This window comes from Sarcophilus harrisii, chromosome 4, assembly GCF_902635505.1.
Source record: "Sarcophilus harrisii chromosome 4, mSarHar1.11, whole genome shotgun sequence".
Taxonomy (NCBI): domain Eukaryota; kingdom Metazoa; phylum Chordata; class Mammalia; order Dasyuromorphia; family Dasyuridae; genus Sarcophilus; species Sarcophilus harrisii.
This window is the reverse complement of record NC_045429.1, coordinates 340,400,084-340,416,765: the sequence shown is the minus strand read 5'-3', so window position 1 is coordinate 340,416,765 and position 16,682 is coordinate 340,400,084. Positions and strand designations below refer to the sequence as shown.

General features: G+C 40.7%; 2 protein-coding genes across 5 annotated transcripts; both read right to left on the bottom strand.

Annotated features, from left to right (window-relative positions):
- NME2 (NME/NM23 nucleoside diphosphate kinase 2) lies at nt 1–16,583 on the bottom strand. 2 transcript variants are annotated; one of them, XM_031966415.1, is made up of 5 exons: nt 16,495–16,583; nt 4,649–4,778; nt 2,897–2,998; nt 1,139–1,251; nt 1–320 (listed from the first exon to the last, which is right to left on the bottom strand). In XM_031966415.1, the coding sequence occupies exons 2-5, from the start codon at nt 4,772–4,774 to the stop codon at nt 203–205; spliced, it is 459 nt and encodes a 152-aa protein (XP_031822275.1). In that variant the 5' UTR covers nt 4,775–4,778; nt 16,495–16,583; the 3' UTR covers nt 1–202. The 2 variants fall into 2 exon arrangements, with proteins under 2 accessions (XP_031822275.1, XP_031822274.1); XM_031966414.1 differs by lacking the exon at nt 16,495–16,583 and adding an exon at nt 5,179–5,332.
- LOC105750365 (nucleoside diphosphate kinase A 1) lies at nt 10,396–16,663 on the bottom strand. 3 transcript variants are annotated; one of them, XM_031966416.1, is made up of 5 exons: nt 16,495–16,663; nt 13,714–13,843; nt 12,370–12,471; nt 11,506–11,618; nt 10,396–10,686 (listed from the first exon to the last, which is right to left on the bottom strand). In XM_031966416.1, the coding sequence occupies exons 2-5, from the start codon at nt 13,837–13,839 to the stop codon at nt 10,569–10,571; spliced, it is 459 nt and encodes a 152-aa protein (XP_031822276.1). In that variant the 5' UTR covers nt 13,840–13,843; nt 16,495–16,663; the 3' UTR covers nt 10,396–10,568. The 3 variants fall into 3 exon arrangements, with proteins under 3 accessions (XP_031822276.1, XP_031822278.1, XP_031822279.1); XM_031966418.1 differs by having other exon boundaries at nt 16,455–16,538; XM_031966419.1 differs by lacking the exons at nt 13,714–13,843; nt 16,495–16,663 and adding an exon at nt 12,998–13,093.
- Nucleotides 16,664–16,682: the final 19 nt, after the last annotated feature.

Genomic DNA, 16,682 nt, shown 5'->3' with positions numbered 1-16,682 from the left:
TTTCTCTTATTTCCAAGGCTTTATTGAACAGGATTAAAGTATTTTAGAAAATGATGGTTTCAATTCCTTTCAATCCCCTGGTGAAATGTTGTATTCAAGGACAGACACACATGCACACACATACAGTCAGTGACAAACACACAAGTATACCACAGCTACTACTAAAAGGAGTGGGTCCAGTCCAGATCCACTTTTTAAATCCTTATTCATAGACCCAGTCATGAGCACAAGATTTATAGTCAACTAGCTCTTCAGGCTTAAACCACAGGCTGATCTCCTTCTCAGCACTTTTTACAGAATCGCTGCCATGAATGATGTTCCTAAAGGAATAATAATTAGAAGTTACTATGTTACAATTAACTGTTTAAAAACACCAACTCTTCCCAGAACCCCTTAAGTAAAACCTGGTATTTCAGAAAGGCATATTGCTTAGAAAAAAGCAAGTGACCAACACCAATGTAACTATTCTAATGAAGATTACTTAGGTTGCCAATAGAAACCTTACAAGCACCCTTACTGCTATTTAAATCCCCCCTCAATACTCTCCAGATGCCAATAAACAACTACTCAAATTTTAGCAAATAAAAAGACACTAGCCCAGGACTTCCAATCTTAGATCTATAATGTAAAAAGCCTGCCTAGACACAGATCTTAGCTAAAAGGACACGAAGTCTCACCATGACCAACTCCTTTATCATTGATGATTAGGTAAACAGAACAGGAAAGAAAAACCTAAAGGAAAGTTGATTTTTTTTAAACTCCAATTTTTTTCTTGTAGTGATGATGGGATTTACAATAACAATATCATAGAGAACTCCCTCTTATCAGTTCAGAATAGCACCTTCTCTGCAATGTTTTAGTCTTCCTGGGCATAGTTGCCCAAGGCACTGCTATATCTGGTCCAGGTCACAAAACCAAATCTCGTGTTACAGGTACCATGTTTTTTGAGCTTCAAAGTCAGCTCTATTAATCATTACACTCCACCTCTGAGGATAATGGTCATCGCCGACTTTGTCAGCTTTTTATAAACTTAGATTTTCATCCATCAGACTTCATATACAGGGACATTCAAACACCCCCACATACAAATATAAATGTAATCAAGGTAATGGAATTTTTTTTATTCCCCCCAACTCACCTGCCAACCTGAATGCAGAAATCCCCACGAATAGTGCCTGGCTTGGAATCGGCTGGGTTGGTCTCCCCCAGCATCACTCTGCCTGTCTTCACCACATTCAAGCCCTCCCAGACCTCCATGGCAAATAAAGAATGGCAAAGCAAAAATTCACATTAGGTTTATGTTCTGAGGGGTTAGAGAACCCGTTTCTTATAGAAAGGGGCAAGTTCCCAATCTTATAAGGGAAAAATAATTTCCAACTTATCTCAAGGAAAACCCCACGTTTAGAAGATAGGAGAGATATAAAATGATTTAAGAAATACAGTAACTGGGGCAGCTAGGTAGTGCAGTGGATAAAGCACCAACCCTGAAGTCAGGAGGACCTCAGTTCAAATGTGGCCTTAGACATTTAACACTTCCTGGCTGTATGACCCTGGGCAAATCACTTAACCCCAATTGCCTTAGCCAAAAAAAAAAAAAAATTGAGGTGAGGAAATACAGTAATAGACATTGATAAAAATAAATTAGCCCTAGGATGGAATGCTAAAAAGTAAAGATGAGACTTGAGCAGTTTTAAAGGGTTGGTGGCATGAGGGATGTAAAAGGACAGAGGTAAAATGAAATTATTAGAGATCACCAAATTCAAAATCACATTTTAATGAAGAAACTGAGATCCAGAATCATGGGAAATGAACCCAAGTCTCCTGACTCTTCCTTCTGTAAGATCTTTGGAAAATAGAAATCAGATTAGCTTACTCTATTTAGTCTGCAAATCAATGTGACAACCTTTACTCAAGATGTCCTTTGCTTACTGCTTTCACTTCCTCCATGATCCTCACTAGTGGGATGTAATCGATGAAAAAGCAGTATACCATGCTATGCCCCCATTCTCTCTTCCTTCTCACATGAATACCTCACACATATGTTTTAATTAGAATTCAAAATTATCAAGGAAAAAAATTGTATAAAGTTAAAGCAGCCAGAATCCAAAGGCCATTCAAATCATACATATTTTAATCTATTTTACTTGGGTACATTAGATAATTTTTGTCTTTCCAATTTTCCCTAAGATTCCTAGCTGCATTCCTAAAATGAGAGAACATTACTAACATAATGTAAGCTCCATTCCATCAGGAAACAGGTCTTACATTTTATATAGGTCTTATATATCTTTGTATTTGCCCCATAAAATAAGGTTCAAATATCAATCCCTAACAGGATTCCAGAGGACAGAAGATGAAGCATTCTACCCATCCTCTGGGTAGTATAAAAGTACAAAACTAGGTAGCACAGTGGGTAAAAGACTGTTCCTGGTATCAGAAATATCCGAGTTCTAATCCATCCTTAGACACTAGCTATGTAACCCTGGGCACTTAAACTGCCTCAGTTTCCCCTTTTGTAAACTGGATGAAATAATAGCACCTAACGCTCAGGGTGGTTTTGAGAATCAAAATGAGTTATTTGCAAAGTGTCTACCAATATTAAAGAATTATATAAATGCTAGCTATAGCTATTAAAATGCAAATAGACCTGCTTTATGTTAAAGAGTTTTTAATTGTTCAATTGGGAAGGGAAGTAGAAAGGATAATAAATTACTATTAAAAATGTATTAAAATTTAATAAAATAAAAAACAGTAGTATTCCCTAGTACCCCTAAATTCCCAGTGTCTTTACACCATTAGTGTTTAGTAAGTCTTTATTGAATTGAATCAAATAAGGATTAATAGTGTAAAGCAAAGGCTCCTAGTTAACAGTTACACTTGGCTCACACATACTTACCATGGCTACAACAGGCCCAGAATTCATGTACTTCACAAGTCCAGGGAAAAATGGCCTGTCCTTCAGGTCAGCATAGTGCTGTTTCAGATGTTCCTCTGAAGCCTAAGGACACATAAGAGTTATTAGAAGAAAATCTTATAGTCTCCCTATTCAAATTTGGCAAGAGGAAGGGAAATGGAAAGCTGAATACCACTTCTGCCAATGAGTTTTCTGAAAACTCAGGCAAATTCAGCCTTTGCATACAAACAAATCCTCTATATTAATACTCTGAAGCTGGCTGGAGGAGATTTGAGTCCCTCTTCATGCTGAATCAGCCCATAAGACATCAACTAGGACTAAGAGGTCCTAAAGTCCTAAGGTACAAAAATCCATTCAAAGTAACATGGCTAATATGGAAATTTTTTCGCATGATTACATATTATAAATGATACTATGCTTGCCTTCCTTCCCAAGGCTAAGGAGGGACAGCAAAGGAGAATTTGCAACTCAAAATTTTTTTAAAAAGCAATGTTAAAAAAAAAAAACTTACATGTAATCAGGAAATATTTAACAAAATAATATACTTAAGGATAAAAAAAAATCTATTCAAGGAATCTAGGTGTGCCTTGTATTATTTGGAAGAGCAGAATTAAATTTACTCTTGGGAACCCCCAACGTTAAAAACTAAAAGAAGTCAGAAGTCAATTACAGAGAAGCAGATTTCATCTCAATACAAAGAAAAACTCGGCAATTGAGATTGTAAGAAAGTGAGATGGTTGGCCTCGAGGAAGGACTGGGTTCCCCTCACTAGATTACTATTTTTCTGGATATTGGAGAAGGGACGGCTGTTTAAGTATATATAGGTTGTATCACATTCCCTCTGAGGACCTCTCTTAAAATTAGTGTTTAATCAGGTTTCGAACAGCTGGAGCCTTTGGAAGTCTAACTCAACCTCCTTTAGTGTATTTTTTGGTAGCATGGTGCACTATGAATTAATGAGGGCCATGTGGGCAGGTGGATCTAGATACTACCATTTTTGAGTGTATACAACAAAGAATTAAAATAGCAAAGGCCTGAACCCTCCACACATTTGGGCCACGGAGGAGGAGCATGTGGGTGCCCAAGGCTTAATTCTCTTTCCCAGCTACCACCCCTATGGATGAAGGAAGGGAGAGGCAGAGGCAAACTGGAATAAAGATCCTTCTGGGTCAGGAGCGGAGGTACAAATCACCTTAGGCAAGGGCACTGGTCATTCCACCGGCTGCCCTCCCTTCCCCCCCGGTAGGGGCCGGGAAAGACATTAAGGAGAGCAAAAAAAACATGGCAGATCAGATTGGGGGAGCAGGGGAGTGATGTTTCACTTCAGTACATTAATTCATAAAATGAGAGTAAGAAGGCTCTCCAGCTCTGATTGCAAAAGTCCGCAGATAAACAGCTGGAAACACTGGGAGCAGCGCAGAAGCTCTGCGCCCCAACAGCTCCAAGCTGGCAGGCTGGGTGCTGGGCGGAGGCGCTCCTGGGAAGGACCCAAGCCGGAGGGCTGGGGGGCGCCCGAAAATCTTTGCTGGAGCAGGCTTCTTGGTTGCTCAGACTATGGAGACGCCCCGGGCTGCCCAGGGAAACCGAAAGGACCCTTTCTTGGAAGGTTTCTAAATGCACACACATTACAAAGAAAACCGCCTCTATTGACAGCCAGGGATCCAAATAGTTCTACAAAACCAAGTTCACGGTCCCCACGGCCCTGAGGTTTAGGGGAAGGGGAAGTCCCCTTACCCTCAAGAACTTCATGCCCACGAGGCGGAATCCCTTCTGCTCAAAGCGTTTGATGATGTCCCCGACCAGGCCCCGCTGGACGCCGTCGGGCTTGATGGCAATGAAGGTGCGCTCGGTGTTGGCCATGGTCCTGCGTGGGTAAGAGCAGACGGACGGGTTAGGAAGCCACGTGGGAAGGGCTAGTCAAGGGCGGGGTACAGAGGCCTTGGGTGGGGGGTCTGCATCTACCCTGCCCCCACCCCCACCCCCAGCGCTCCTCCCCCCCTCCCCCGGCACCCGGCCGGGCTCCACGTGGCTCTCCGCGGGAGGAGGAGCGGCTTCCGCTCGGCCGGGATTCCTCCCCTCCTCCTCGGGGCCAGCCGGCGCCGGCCGGGCCGGGGCCGGGGCCGGGGCCGGGCCCGGGCCCAGCCCCAGCCCCAGCCCCAGCCCCAGCCCCAGCCCCAGCCCCAGCCCCAGCCTGGGAGACGAGGGCAGGAAGAAACGCCTGCTCGGGCGGCACCAGGCGGGGAGCGGGGCCCAGCCGTTCTCACCAGGGAAGTTCGGCCAAGAGCAGAACCAGGCGGCTGTGGCTAAGGCGGAGGCGGCGGCTGGAAGCCGGAAAGTCTGCAGTTCTCGCAGGAGCCGGCAGCGAAGAGACCCAAGCCGCAGCCGGTACCCAGAGCCCGGAGTCCAGAGCCCGCCCCCTGGCGGGGCCTGAGGAGGGGGCGGGGCCTGGAAGGAGGCTGGCTATTCGAGGGAGAAGAGACGGGGGAGCCCAGGGGAGGAGGAAAGGGGAGAGAAAAGGGAAGGGGGAAGGGGAGGGAAGGGAAGAGCTCTTGGAAGAGGAAAGGGTCACAGCGTCGGAGTATGTAGGGGGGAGTAAAGTATGGAGCTCTAAGGTGGTTCAGTGGGTAGCGCAAATTCAGCCTCAGACGTTTTTACTAGTTGTCTGACTTTGGGCAAGTTCCGTTACTTCTAATTGTTTTAATCCACTGGAGAAGGAAATGGCGAACCACTCCTGTGTCTTTCCCAAGAAAATCCCACGGACGGTATTAGCCTCCTGTAGTCCGAGGGGTCAGGGAGAGTCAGCCACTGAGCAACCATAAAAGTAGGCCTTCTAACGGGAAAGGCAAGGTTTCATTGTGGAGGCAAGAGGGAGTCACTGGAGCTTATGGAAGGAGGGAGGAGACCAGTCGGATATACATCAGAAAATCACATTAGATGGACTAGAGGCGGGCCCGGAGGGAAGTGAGGAAGGCCTGAACCAGTGATGGCAGTGGCAGAGGGGAGGAGGGGACATGTTAGATGTTGCAGAGATGAAATCCAAAGGCCTTGGCAACACCTTGAATATGGGGACTAAAATAAAGAAGTCTGAGAATGACTCCCTAGTTGGGAGCCTGTGGGACTGAGAATATGATCATGGAAATGATCATTAAATCCCTGGGAGCTGATGAGATCACCAGTTTTCTTGCCTAAGAGTTCCCTCCACCAACGAAGTCCTTCCACCTTTGACAAAAATCCTGGTCCACAGTAGGAATTAAATGCCTATCGATTGGTTGAATATTGACCTGGTAGATAGAGTGGGAAAGAATTAAAGAGATCTAGTTTCTAAATTCCTTCATTTCACAAACGGGGAGTAAGTCCAGCAGAGAAATGGCTTCCCAAAAAATACAGAGCTGGATCAGAGGCAAGGATAGAACCCAGATCACTTTTTACCATACCAGAACCACTCCATCCTGACTATGGTGAGAAAGTGGGACTATCATGTCACTTTCCTCTTCTGTAAAATGAGTGCTGAGTTAACTCTTAAAATGCCTTCTAGCAGCTGGAAACTGAGTGGATGTCCATCAATTGGCGAATGGTTGGGTAAATTGTGGTATATGAATGTTATGGAATATTATTGTTCTGTAAGAAATGACCAGCAGGATGAATACAGAGAGGATTGGCGAGACTTACATGAACTGATGCTAAGTGAAATGAGCAGAACCAGGAGATCATTATATACCTCAACAACGATACTGTATGAAGATGTATTCTGATGGAAGTGGATTTCTTTGACAAAGAGAAGATCTAACTCAGTTTCAATTGATCAATGATGGACAGAAGCAGCTACACCCAAAAAAAACACTGGGAAATGAATGTAAACTGTTTGCATTTTTGTTTTTCTTCCCGGGTTATTTTTACCTTCTGAATCCAATTCTCCCTGTGCAACAAGAAAACTGTTTGGATCTGCACACATACATTGTATCTAGGATATACTAGGACATATTCAACATATATAGGACTGCTTGCCATCTAGGAGAGGGGGTGGAGGGTGGGAGGGGAAAAATCGGAACAGAAGTGAGTGCAAGGGATAATGTAAAAAAAAATTACCCTGGCATGGATTCTGTCAATAAAAAGTTAAATAAAATAAAAGAAAAAAAAAAGAAAGAAAGAAAGAAAATGCCTTCTAGCTCTAATCACACAGATCTACCCTTTTCCCATTCTAGGAACATTTTTTATCAGTTTCTGGTTCCTGGAAGTTTGAGCCCAGCTCCAGATAGAGACCCCTGCTTGGAAGCCCAGAGACCATGGGGCTCCAAAGGAGACCAAGTGGCTTCCCTAGGGGCCAAGAAGGGAGTTTCACCTGTAATTTTTCTAGACCTGAGTCAACTTCAGAAGCTACATCACTAACACTTATGGAGTAAGCTTCTTCATGATTCTCTCTTCAACTTTGACATATCTATTGACAGGCAAAGTTACCCATAGAAGTAAAACCTGAACACCCCAAGGGCGGGACTATCTTTGACCTTTCTTTGTATCCCCAGTGCTTAACATAGTGCCTGGCATATTAAAGTACTTAATGTTTGAGTAGTCAGTTATTCAAAATACAGATTATTCTGTGTATAAATGGAATGGGAGTCTGCTTCTGTAGGGAAATGATTAAACAAACTGGGGCACAGGAATTTGATGAATGATTAGCATGCAGTTAAAAAAATTTATAAGAATCTAGAGAAGTCCAGAAAAATAAATAATGCTGAATGAAGTTAGCAAAATAAATTATATATACATACACAAACATATACATACACATGTATGGATGGATGGATGGATGCTATTTACACCATTACATAGTGGGGATGTTTCTATTTACATTGAGGTTATCGTGTATATAGATTGTAATATTATATTTACCTTGTAGAAACTGTATTTTCAATCTTTACATTGTTATAATATATGTATATATCATATAATACATATACACAATTACTATAATGAAAACAGAATCCAAAAAAACTCCAAACATTATATAATTATAAAGACTAAGCTTGACTCTAGAAAAGAATTGAGATTCAGTGCAGAGTTAGGGGATTATGAGCGGAGAACACTTTTATATACTGTAAAACACAGTTCTACTTTGTTTTTTTCTCACTTTTTAAATTGTTGTTACAAGAGATGGCTTGCTACTGAGGGAAGGAAAAAGGCTATCTTTGAAGATGAATGTAATGCAACAAGTCATCATTAAAAATAAGATTTTTCCTTTTAAAGAAAAATAAGCTGTTAACCCAGCATTAGCCCTCAGCTGCTCCTTCCCACAATTCAGTGATCTCATCTCAAAATTAAATTATTCTCTTAGTCCCCATAGAACAAAATCTTTCTCCTGTCCCTTAATCCTTGTCCCATACCCTCCTTCAGACTCAAATCTACTGACCCCTGAGTTGGTTTTTCCTGAAAGATGTGTCTATTCTTCTCTCCTCACCACCCTCTCACCTCTCAATCCACCCTTCATATATCAAAGGACTATTGTGTGAAATGTGTATGGAGTACTTTGTATACTATAAAGTGCTATAAAATATCAATGTTTATTTTCATTACCATCATCCACTCCCAGAATCACACCTAAATTAGCAGAGAAAATACCAACCAGAAAAAATTGCTTCAAGCAAGCTGTGGAAAGAAAAACTACCCATAGGGGCTGCCTGAATCTCCAGTTTATTCTGAGATGACTATACAGTTTTGAAAATCAACTTTTTGAAAAAGGGATAATTGAGGGAGACCTCCTATAAGTACTTTGATGCTTTTCCAGTTATAAAGTACCTTCAATATTTTTGAGAGTGATTCAGGCCAATTCCAATAGACTTGTGATAGAAACAACCATCCATCTGTATCCAGAGAAAGAATTATCAGGACTGAATGTGGATCACAGCATAATATTTTCACCTTAGTTGTTCATTGTTGTTTACTTGCTTATTTTTTTCTTTCTCATTTTTTCCCCTTTGATCTGATTTTTCTCATACAGCATAATAAATGTGGCAATATGTTTTGAAGAATTGCATATGTTTAATCTATATTGGATTATTTGCTGTCTAGGAGAGGATGATTGGGGAAGGTAGGAGGGAGAAAAACTTGGAACACAAGGTTTTGCAAGGTGAATGCTGAAAACTATCTTTGCATGTATTTTGAAAAATAAAAAGCTATTTTTTAAAATAAAAATAACTAAAATAAAATAAAAAGAGATGTGACAAAACAACAGTCTAGGCCCTTGAGGATGCAACATTCTATTGCCCAACACTCTCTTGATAAATTAAACATCATGATATAATTGTATGGCACCTTACTATGCAAAAAGCACTTTCCCTTGTTGAAATGTGCCATTAGCACAATATGGTAGAGGGGTTATCAATTGCCTCCCAAGCTATTTACCTGAGCTTCTTTCCCAGCCAACACACCCATGTTGCAAGGAAGAAAGGAACAGCAGTTGGAAGTATCAAAAAGGAGAGAAAGCTAAATGTAATAAAGCACAAGAAATAGGATGATCATCAGAAAGTCCCAGTGGGCTCCAAGACACAAGGAAACATGACACAAAAAAATAAATAAGAGACTCATCAGTTCAGCAGGTGAACAAAGAGGGAACCAAAGGGATTCTAATTGTCATTAACACACAAAATTATAATTAGCACAATTTTCAGTATTGTACCCACCAGCCAGCATGAATGCCAACTAGCAAATGGCAAAAGCTTATTATCATTAGAGTATAACCAATTAGAGCCAATAGTAGAATATGAGCACATATGTTATGTTTAAGGACCAGGAAATATGTTACTGTAGACAGAATATGGTGGGGAAGGGGGTCACTCCCTATCTCCACTAGTCCAGTGAGGGGTTAAACTGGTATAATTAAGCCTCACTATCCCCTGTTCCAAGAAGCATCATGGTACAATGAGTGATGAACTTGTGGATTATGGGACTTGAGTTTAAATATCAGCTTTGTTTCTTCTTTCCTGTGTGTCCTTGGGCAAGCCAAGTCCCTCCTCGAGCATTTCCTCATTTGTAAAATAGGCCCTAGGCTAAATGGGACCTCTAAACTCTCTCCAGTTCAAAATGGATGACCTTATACTGAGCAATATTGTACTATATATATATATATATAGCTGCTTAGAAAAGGGAGTTCTACTGGCTGTGACAGAGAAAACTATCTCTTGGAGAACTCTTAGATATATCTTCTCAATGTTCAATAATATCACTTCTATAATATATCTTCTCAATGTTCAATAATTACATCATCTTCATAACAGCCATATGAAAGAATAGAGGTTGGATCTCCCTTTCCTCCTCTTCCCTTCCTCCCATTATCTCTCTCAGGAATTATATATCCCCATTTCATCACAGCTAAACATCAATGAATTGTCAATTTTTTACACTATTCCATTAATTCAACCAGTTCAATAATATACTAAAAGAAAAGAAAGCTGGAAAACCCTTCTCAGTATTACACAATGACACACACAATAGCTCCAATAACTTTTTAATACAACCAGAAGGATGCAAACACTGTGCAGCTAAAGTTAATGACAAACACAGAAGTCTCCACAGTCCATATGGAAGCCCTTGGAAATAAGCAGAGCCACAGCCTGGTCCCCTGCCTGTGGGAGCGGAGAAAACTCAACAGGCCTCCCCCACATCATTCATAGATCCACTGCTGAGTACAGCTCTTGTAATTAACCAATTCATCAGGATGAAACCACAAGCCAATCTCCTTCTCAGCACTCTCCACTGAATCACTGCCATGAATAATATTCCTGGGAAGGAAAGGGCATGAAAGAAAAAAAAAAATCGGTTGTATTAGTAATAATAATAATAATAATAATAATAATAATAATAATAACGTAGCTCCTTCATTCTTATTACCAACAAGACAACCAAGAAAATAGTTGGACTGTGAAGTAGGCCTCCAGTCTCTCAGATGTGGCATAAAATGCATATTTTTCAGATGTGGCCCATGTATTGATTAATTTTGTATAATTGTACTTCTTTGTTAAAAGGCAGGATATTAGGGGAGTTATTAGGAAATGCCTTTTTTTAAAGTATTCATAAAATATACCTTCCCTCCAAGTGGCTCCCACTTCCAAAGACATGAAAACTGTCAGATTCCTACTTCTCTCCTTTGATGAGTTAAAATTTATCCAGCAATTTAAGCTGATCCAAAGTAAAAAAAAAAAAAAAAAATAAAAAAAATCAGGCCATCAACTTTTGTCTTTTAAATCACAACTGTCCACAAGATTGGCTCAAACATCACTATCACAATGATACAGAGCTGGCAGAAATAGTTTGGGAAGCTTTTGCCGATGCTGACAATTAGTCATCTTTATCTTCTGCAGAACTGCCAGATATATACCCTCAGGACCTAAAACAGAGTTAAATGCACAACAAGTGCCTAATCATGTTGGTTGACTGACCTAAGATAGAGAATCCTAGAGCCAAGCCAGAGTGGGAGAAAGATTTGCTAAAAAATACAAGCCTCCTAGTATTACTGCAACACTTGCAGATTTCTATCCCTTGCAATAATGCTGAGGGAGCACCAATCTCTGATAAGGAGCTCAACAAGCACCAAGACATACCTGCCAACTTGAATACAGAAGTCCCCACGGATAGTCCCTGGTTTGGAATCTGCCGGGTTGGTCTCTCCTAGCATCATACGACCTGTCTTCACCACATTCAGCCCCTCCCAGACCTCCACAGAACAAAAAGAAAAAGAAGTCAAAGGAGAATCAGTGGGAAGACCCAGTGGTTACTAATTCCAAAAACACTCTCCACTACTGGCAAGAGGACCCTTAGTGAAACCTCCACAACCCAAGAGTCAGATATGTTTAGAGAAGAATAAGTAAAGTCCAACCAGGATGCTGGGGAGGGAAGGGAAGGGGAAGATTAGGAGCCCTAACAGCTTCAAATCACAGGCCTTCAATTCCAGACAAATCTGCATTATCTGAAATGGCTTAGAGGACAAACATCTCCAACTCTGAGAATCCTCCAAGACCCCAGAGTTCCCTGTATATAAGAATGATAAGAGCAACAATAATTGACATTTATGTGGTGCTTTCAATGTTGCAATGCATTTTCTATACATTACATTCCTGTGATGTTAGAGCCAAATCTATAGATTTAGGGCTAGTAAGGACCTTATACAGAGGAGTAAAGTCATCTGGCCATGATTACACAGATATGAAGAATTAAGATTCCAACCCAAAAGTTCTGACTGTAAAGCCAATTCTCTTACTCCTTTACCACTAACATCACCACCATCCTCTGGGGAATCTGACACTGAGACATGTCAGGGAGGGATCCAAAGCCAAGTCTCCCTGACTCCAAGTCTAGCACTTGGACCACTTCACCAAGTAGTCCCAAGAGTGAACATTTGCCATCATTCATCCCAGTCTGTTCCCAACATCCCCGGCTTACCCAAACACGTCCCTACAAATACGCACCATGGCTACCACAGGCCCAGAATGCATGTACTTCACCAAGCCTCCATAGAAAGGGCGATCCTTCAGATCAATGTAGTGCTCTCTGAGAAGATCTTCAGAAGCCTGAACCAAAGAACTGAGTATGAGAACCAAGGCCCTAAGTGATCTAAAGCATTTTAATCTATTCCCACTCTCAAAATCATGGTATATATTTTAGATGCCTGATTCAATCAGAGATGAGATCAAGTTCAAAATATAGGTGTTAGTGGAAAAGATTGGTTATTCACTTCATTTTGGTTTTGTAATTTAGCACATAGCATAATGCCTTTAATAAATGTTTACTGAATTAAATTGTAGTATAATGCTTTTTCTTCTTTCTCTTTCCTAATTAAAACTGCTGGATTAGAGTTCATCATAGAAAAGCTCAGAGAGTTTTAGGAATGAAAGAGAACAAAGACCATTAACTTCAGTAATAAGATTAATTTTAATTTGATTTAATTTAAAGATTAAGATTAATTTGTATTCCCTGATCATCTGTCAACAGCAGAGAAGAACAGTTCAGAAACAAAGCCAAATAGATTTTATAATTTTTTGGAGCAAATCTCAGGTTGATTTTTATGGCCAACTCCTAATTATTCAAACTGCCAACCTGCATTGTAGATTCTACAAGCTCCTTGTTTCTCCTTCCATGTTTTGGGGATGAATGGGTCATAACTGCATGTTTTTGAGGTACGATGACTTTTCAATTTATCTGCACCAGAGTAAATAGAAGAGATACTGGAGCTGAAAAACCTCACTTTCAAGAGTGGGTGTCTTTTCTCCTTTAGAGCAGATTGTCTTCAACAGCAGAACCCATGTCATTTTTGTATCCCCCACCATGCTATAATTTAGGACTCTGCATATACTGGGTATAGATTGACTAAAAGATCTTCTTGCTGGAATGCAACCTGCCTCAGAAAATAAAATGATTTTCTAAAATGATCTATTCTGGAAAGCTCAAAATTACAAACTCAAACATGTAGGATTAAAAGGATGAGAACCTTGTTAAGAAACTACCAAACAGAATGGGAGCTTCTTTCAAAGGTGAAAAGATTCAGATATAAACTGGAACAAAGGTACCCAGACATAAGTAGGCCCACATATAACACCAGGCTACTTTCTAACACTACCTCAAGGAAAATGAAGCTCCTTCTTCTCAAAGAGCCAGAAAGTAAAAAATAATCCCATCACTTCCCTTCACTCCACTCTCATACTCATACATATTCCCTCCATCATCCCCACCTGTCCCAGAGGAAATTGTTCCACCCCATTATGCCAAATGAGGGAGTATATTTGCTCAAGCAAGAAAATAGTCTACTAACTTACTTGCATGAATTTTAAGCCAACAAGACGGAATCCTTTCTGCTCGAAGCGCTTAACAATCTTTCCAACCAGGCCCCTCTGGACCCCATCTGGCTTGATGGCAATAAAAGTACGCTCGCTGTTAGCCATGATCCTAGAGGTGAGGTGGTAGGGGAAATGTGGCTATAAATGTCCTGTTTTTATCATCATCCTTCCCAAGTAGATTACACAGTAAAGCCGATTTAAATCTATCATACCAACTCAAAGCTTTTTTATTACAAACCCAGTTTCCTAAATCTGTTGTTGGCTTTAATATCATTTTTTTTAAAAAATCAGTATAACATTTCTCCCAATTCCTTGGGTCCTACTCTTTCCAATTTAATTCAGTATTTGTTTATCAAGCACTTATTGCTTATATGGCACCTGTAATAAATGTTGATAAGAATGGCAATAGATCATCCCTGCCCTGATTTCTTATACAAATCTACTTAACCTTTTCCCTCTTCACTTCCCATCTTAAATTATACTCATCTGTAGATGACAACAGTAGTACACACTGAACCAGAAGATAATACATAGTAGTACATAAGAACAGATGAGTTTGTGATGTTCAATTCAAATCAAATCTTGTAATGATGCCTCATGGTGCACAGGTGACCCTGGATGCTATGCCTGGAGAGAGTAAACTGTGACATGATCGACCAAGTTGGAATAGCTTTGAATACAGATATTATCTCTTCCTTTTGGCACCAGTTTAAGCCAACTGTAAAATGGTTCTTCATCAAGAAGGCCAGCCAAGAGTTGATGAATTTTTCAGCCCTTAAGATTTGCTATCCGCATGATGGGAGAACAGGGAGAGAGGGAGGGGGAGATATAACAGATGAAATTATAAATATACCAAATCTACTGATGTAAGAGAAGCCTGTGGTACAGATTTTGTACCACAGCTCTATGAAGATCCACAACATTTGGAGATCAGAGATGTCAGAGTTCAAACCACTCATTTTACAGATGTGGAAATCAAGGCCCAAAGACTCAAAGTGACTTGCCCCAAATTACAAAGCATTAGGTTTGGGATCCAGATCTCCTTCCCAACCTATCCTTCTTTTCCTTAGAAGAAAAGGGAAGCTTTTGTTATGATTTTTCTTTCCAAAAATGATTCACATGAAAATGTATAAAAAATTAATGTACACGTATAACCCCCAAAAAGTTTTTTGTGTAACTGAGGAAAATAAAATTTAATTAAAAAAAAAAAAGAGAAAAGAGAAGGTTATCATTGCCTAGTTTTAGGTTGGAAAACAAGAATCTTCTATGTACTCCAACACATACTGGACCTCAAAGAAAGAGGGAAAGGGAAAGGACCATGTGCACAAGACATTTATAGCAGCATTTTTTGGTTGTTGTATATAACTGGGTGCCCATAAAATGGACAATGGCTGAAAAAACTATGGTACAAGGTAATGGAATATTATTATACCATAAGAAATGATAAAAAGAACTGATTCAGGGAAAGCTGGAAGAATTGTATAAAATGATGCAATATGAAGAGAACAGAGCCAAAAGAACAATTTGTCCAAGGACAACATTGCAAAGGAAAGCAAATGTGAATGATTTAAAAACCATGCAATGACTAATCATTATTCCAAAAGACTTAGAATAATACATCTAACCTTTGGGCAGAGAAGAAATGGAGTACAGATGCAGAACATTTTCGTTAAGTCAATTTATGGTAACTTTTCGCTTGAGTACACTATATTTTACTTTCATAGAGTGCAGCAGGAGGAAAAAATTAAGAGGTTACTAATAGTAATAAAAAAGGGGGGGAGGGGGAGATCAGACATTAAAAACACAGAGACATAAATTCAGAATGGACCACAGACAAATGAGGCAGTGATGTATTTTCTTAGTAAAATTCAATATACGTTTTTGTTCTGTGTTGTTTTTAAGATCATATTTAAGATAGTTAAATGACTCAAGGGTCATTTGTGGCAAGGGTGAAAACGATGGAACTGGAGCCTGAAAAGCCCGAGTTCCAACGCAGCCTCAGACCCGTACTAGCGTGATCCTGAGCAAAGTAACTTAACATCGGGTACCTCAGTTTAATCATGTGAAAACGCAGAACATAACGGCACCTACTTCCCAGCGTTGCTGATAAAATAATAATAATAATTTTTTTTAAAAAGGAACCCAGTGGAGATGACTAAAAACCATTACATTGAATTCCCAATCCCTATATTTTTGCCCACCTGCATTTCTGATTTCCTTCACAAGCTAATTGTACAATATTTCAGAGTCTGATTCTTTTTGTACAGCAAAATAACGGTTTGGTCATGTATACTTATCGTGTATCTAATTTATATTTTAATGTACTTAACATCTACTGGTCATCCTGCCATCTGGGGGAGGGGGTGGGGGGTAAGAGGTGAAAAATTGGAACAAGAGGTTTGGCAATTGTTAATGCTGTAAAGTTACCCATGCATATATCCTGTAAATAAAAGGCTATTAAATAAAAAAATAAAAAAAAAGGAACCCAGTGTACGATTGGCATCCTGACCAGCCAAGAAAGAAAGGAGAGCCGGAGATGGAGCCGAGCCAAGTTTTGGAGCATCCCCGAATCCCAGCCCCCACCCGGTTTCAAAAGCCGGGCGGTGCGGTTCTCTGGAGGGCACAGAGCGGAGAAGGCTCAAATTGTGCCCGGGGATTCTTGCCGACAAGGACTGCCGGAAGCCTCGACATCCGCACCCCTGGAGCGCCCGAGGCCTCACCTGGACCCGCAGTCAGTGCCCACGCCCTGATCCCACCTACCCGGAAGTAGCCCCAGCTCCACCGTGGTCCCCTGCGAGCCAAGAGCGGAACGCTTCCGCTAAGGTCTAGAGATTCGGGGAGCCCATTCCAAACAGCACCGAACGGTTTCCTTTACTCCCCGCCCCCCTAGCGATGCCTGCCAAGGAAGGTCACCATTTTCTGAGCCTCGCCTGAGAAAGACTACTTCC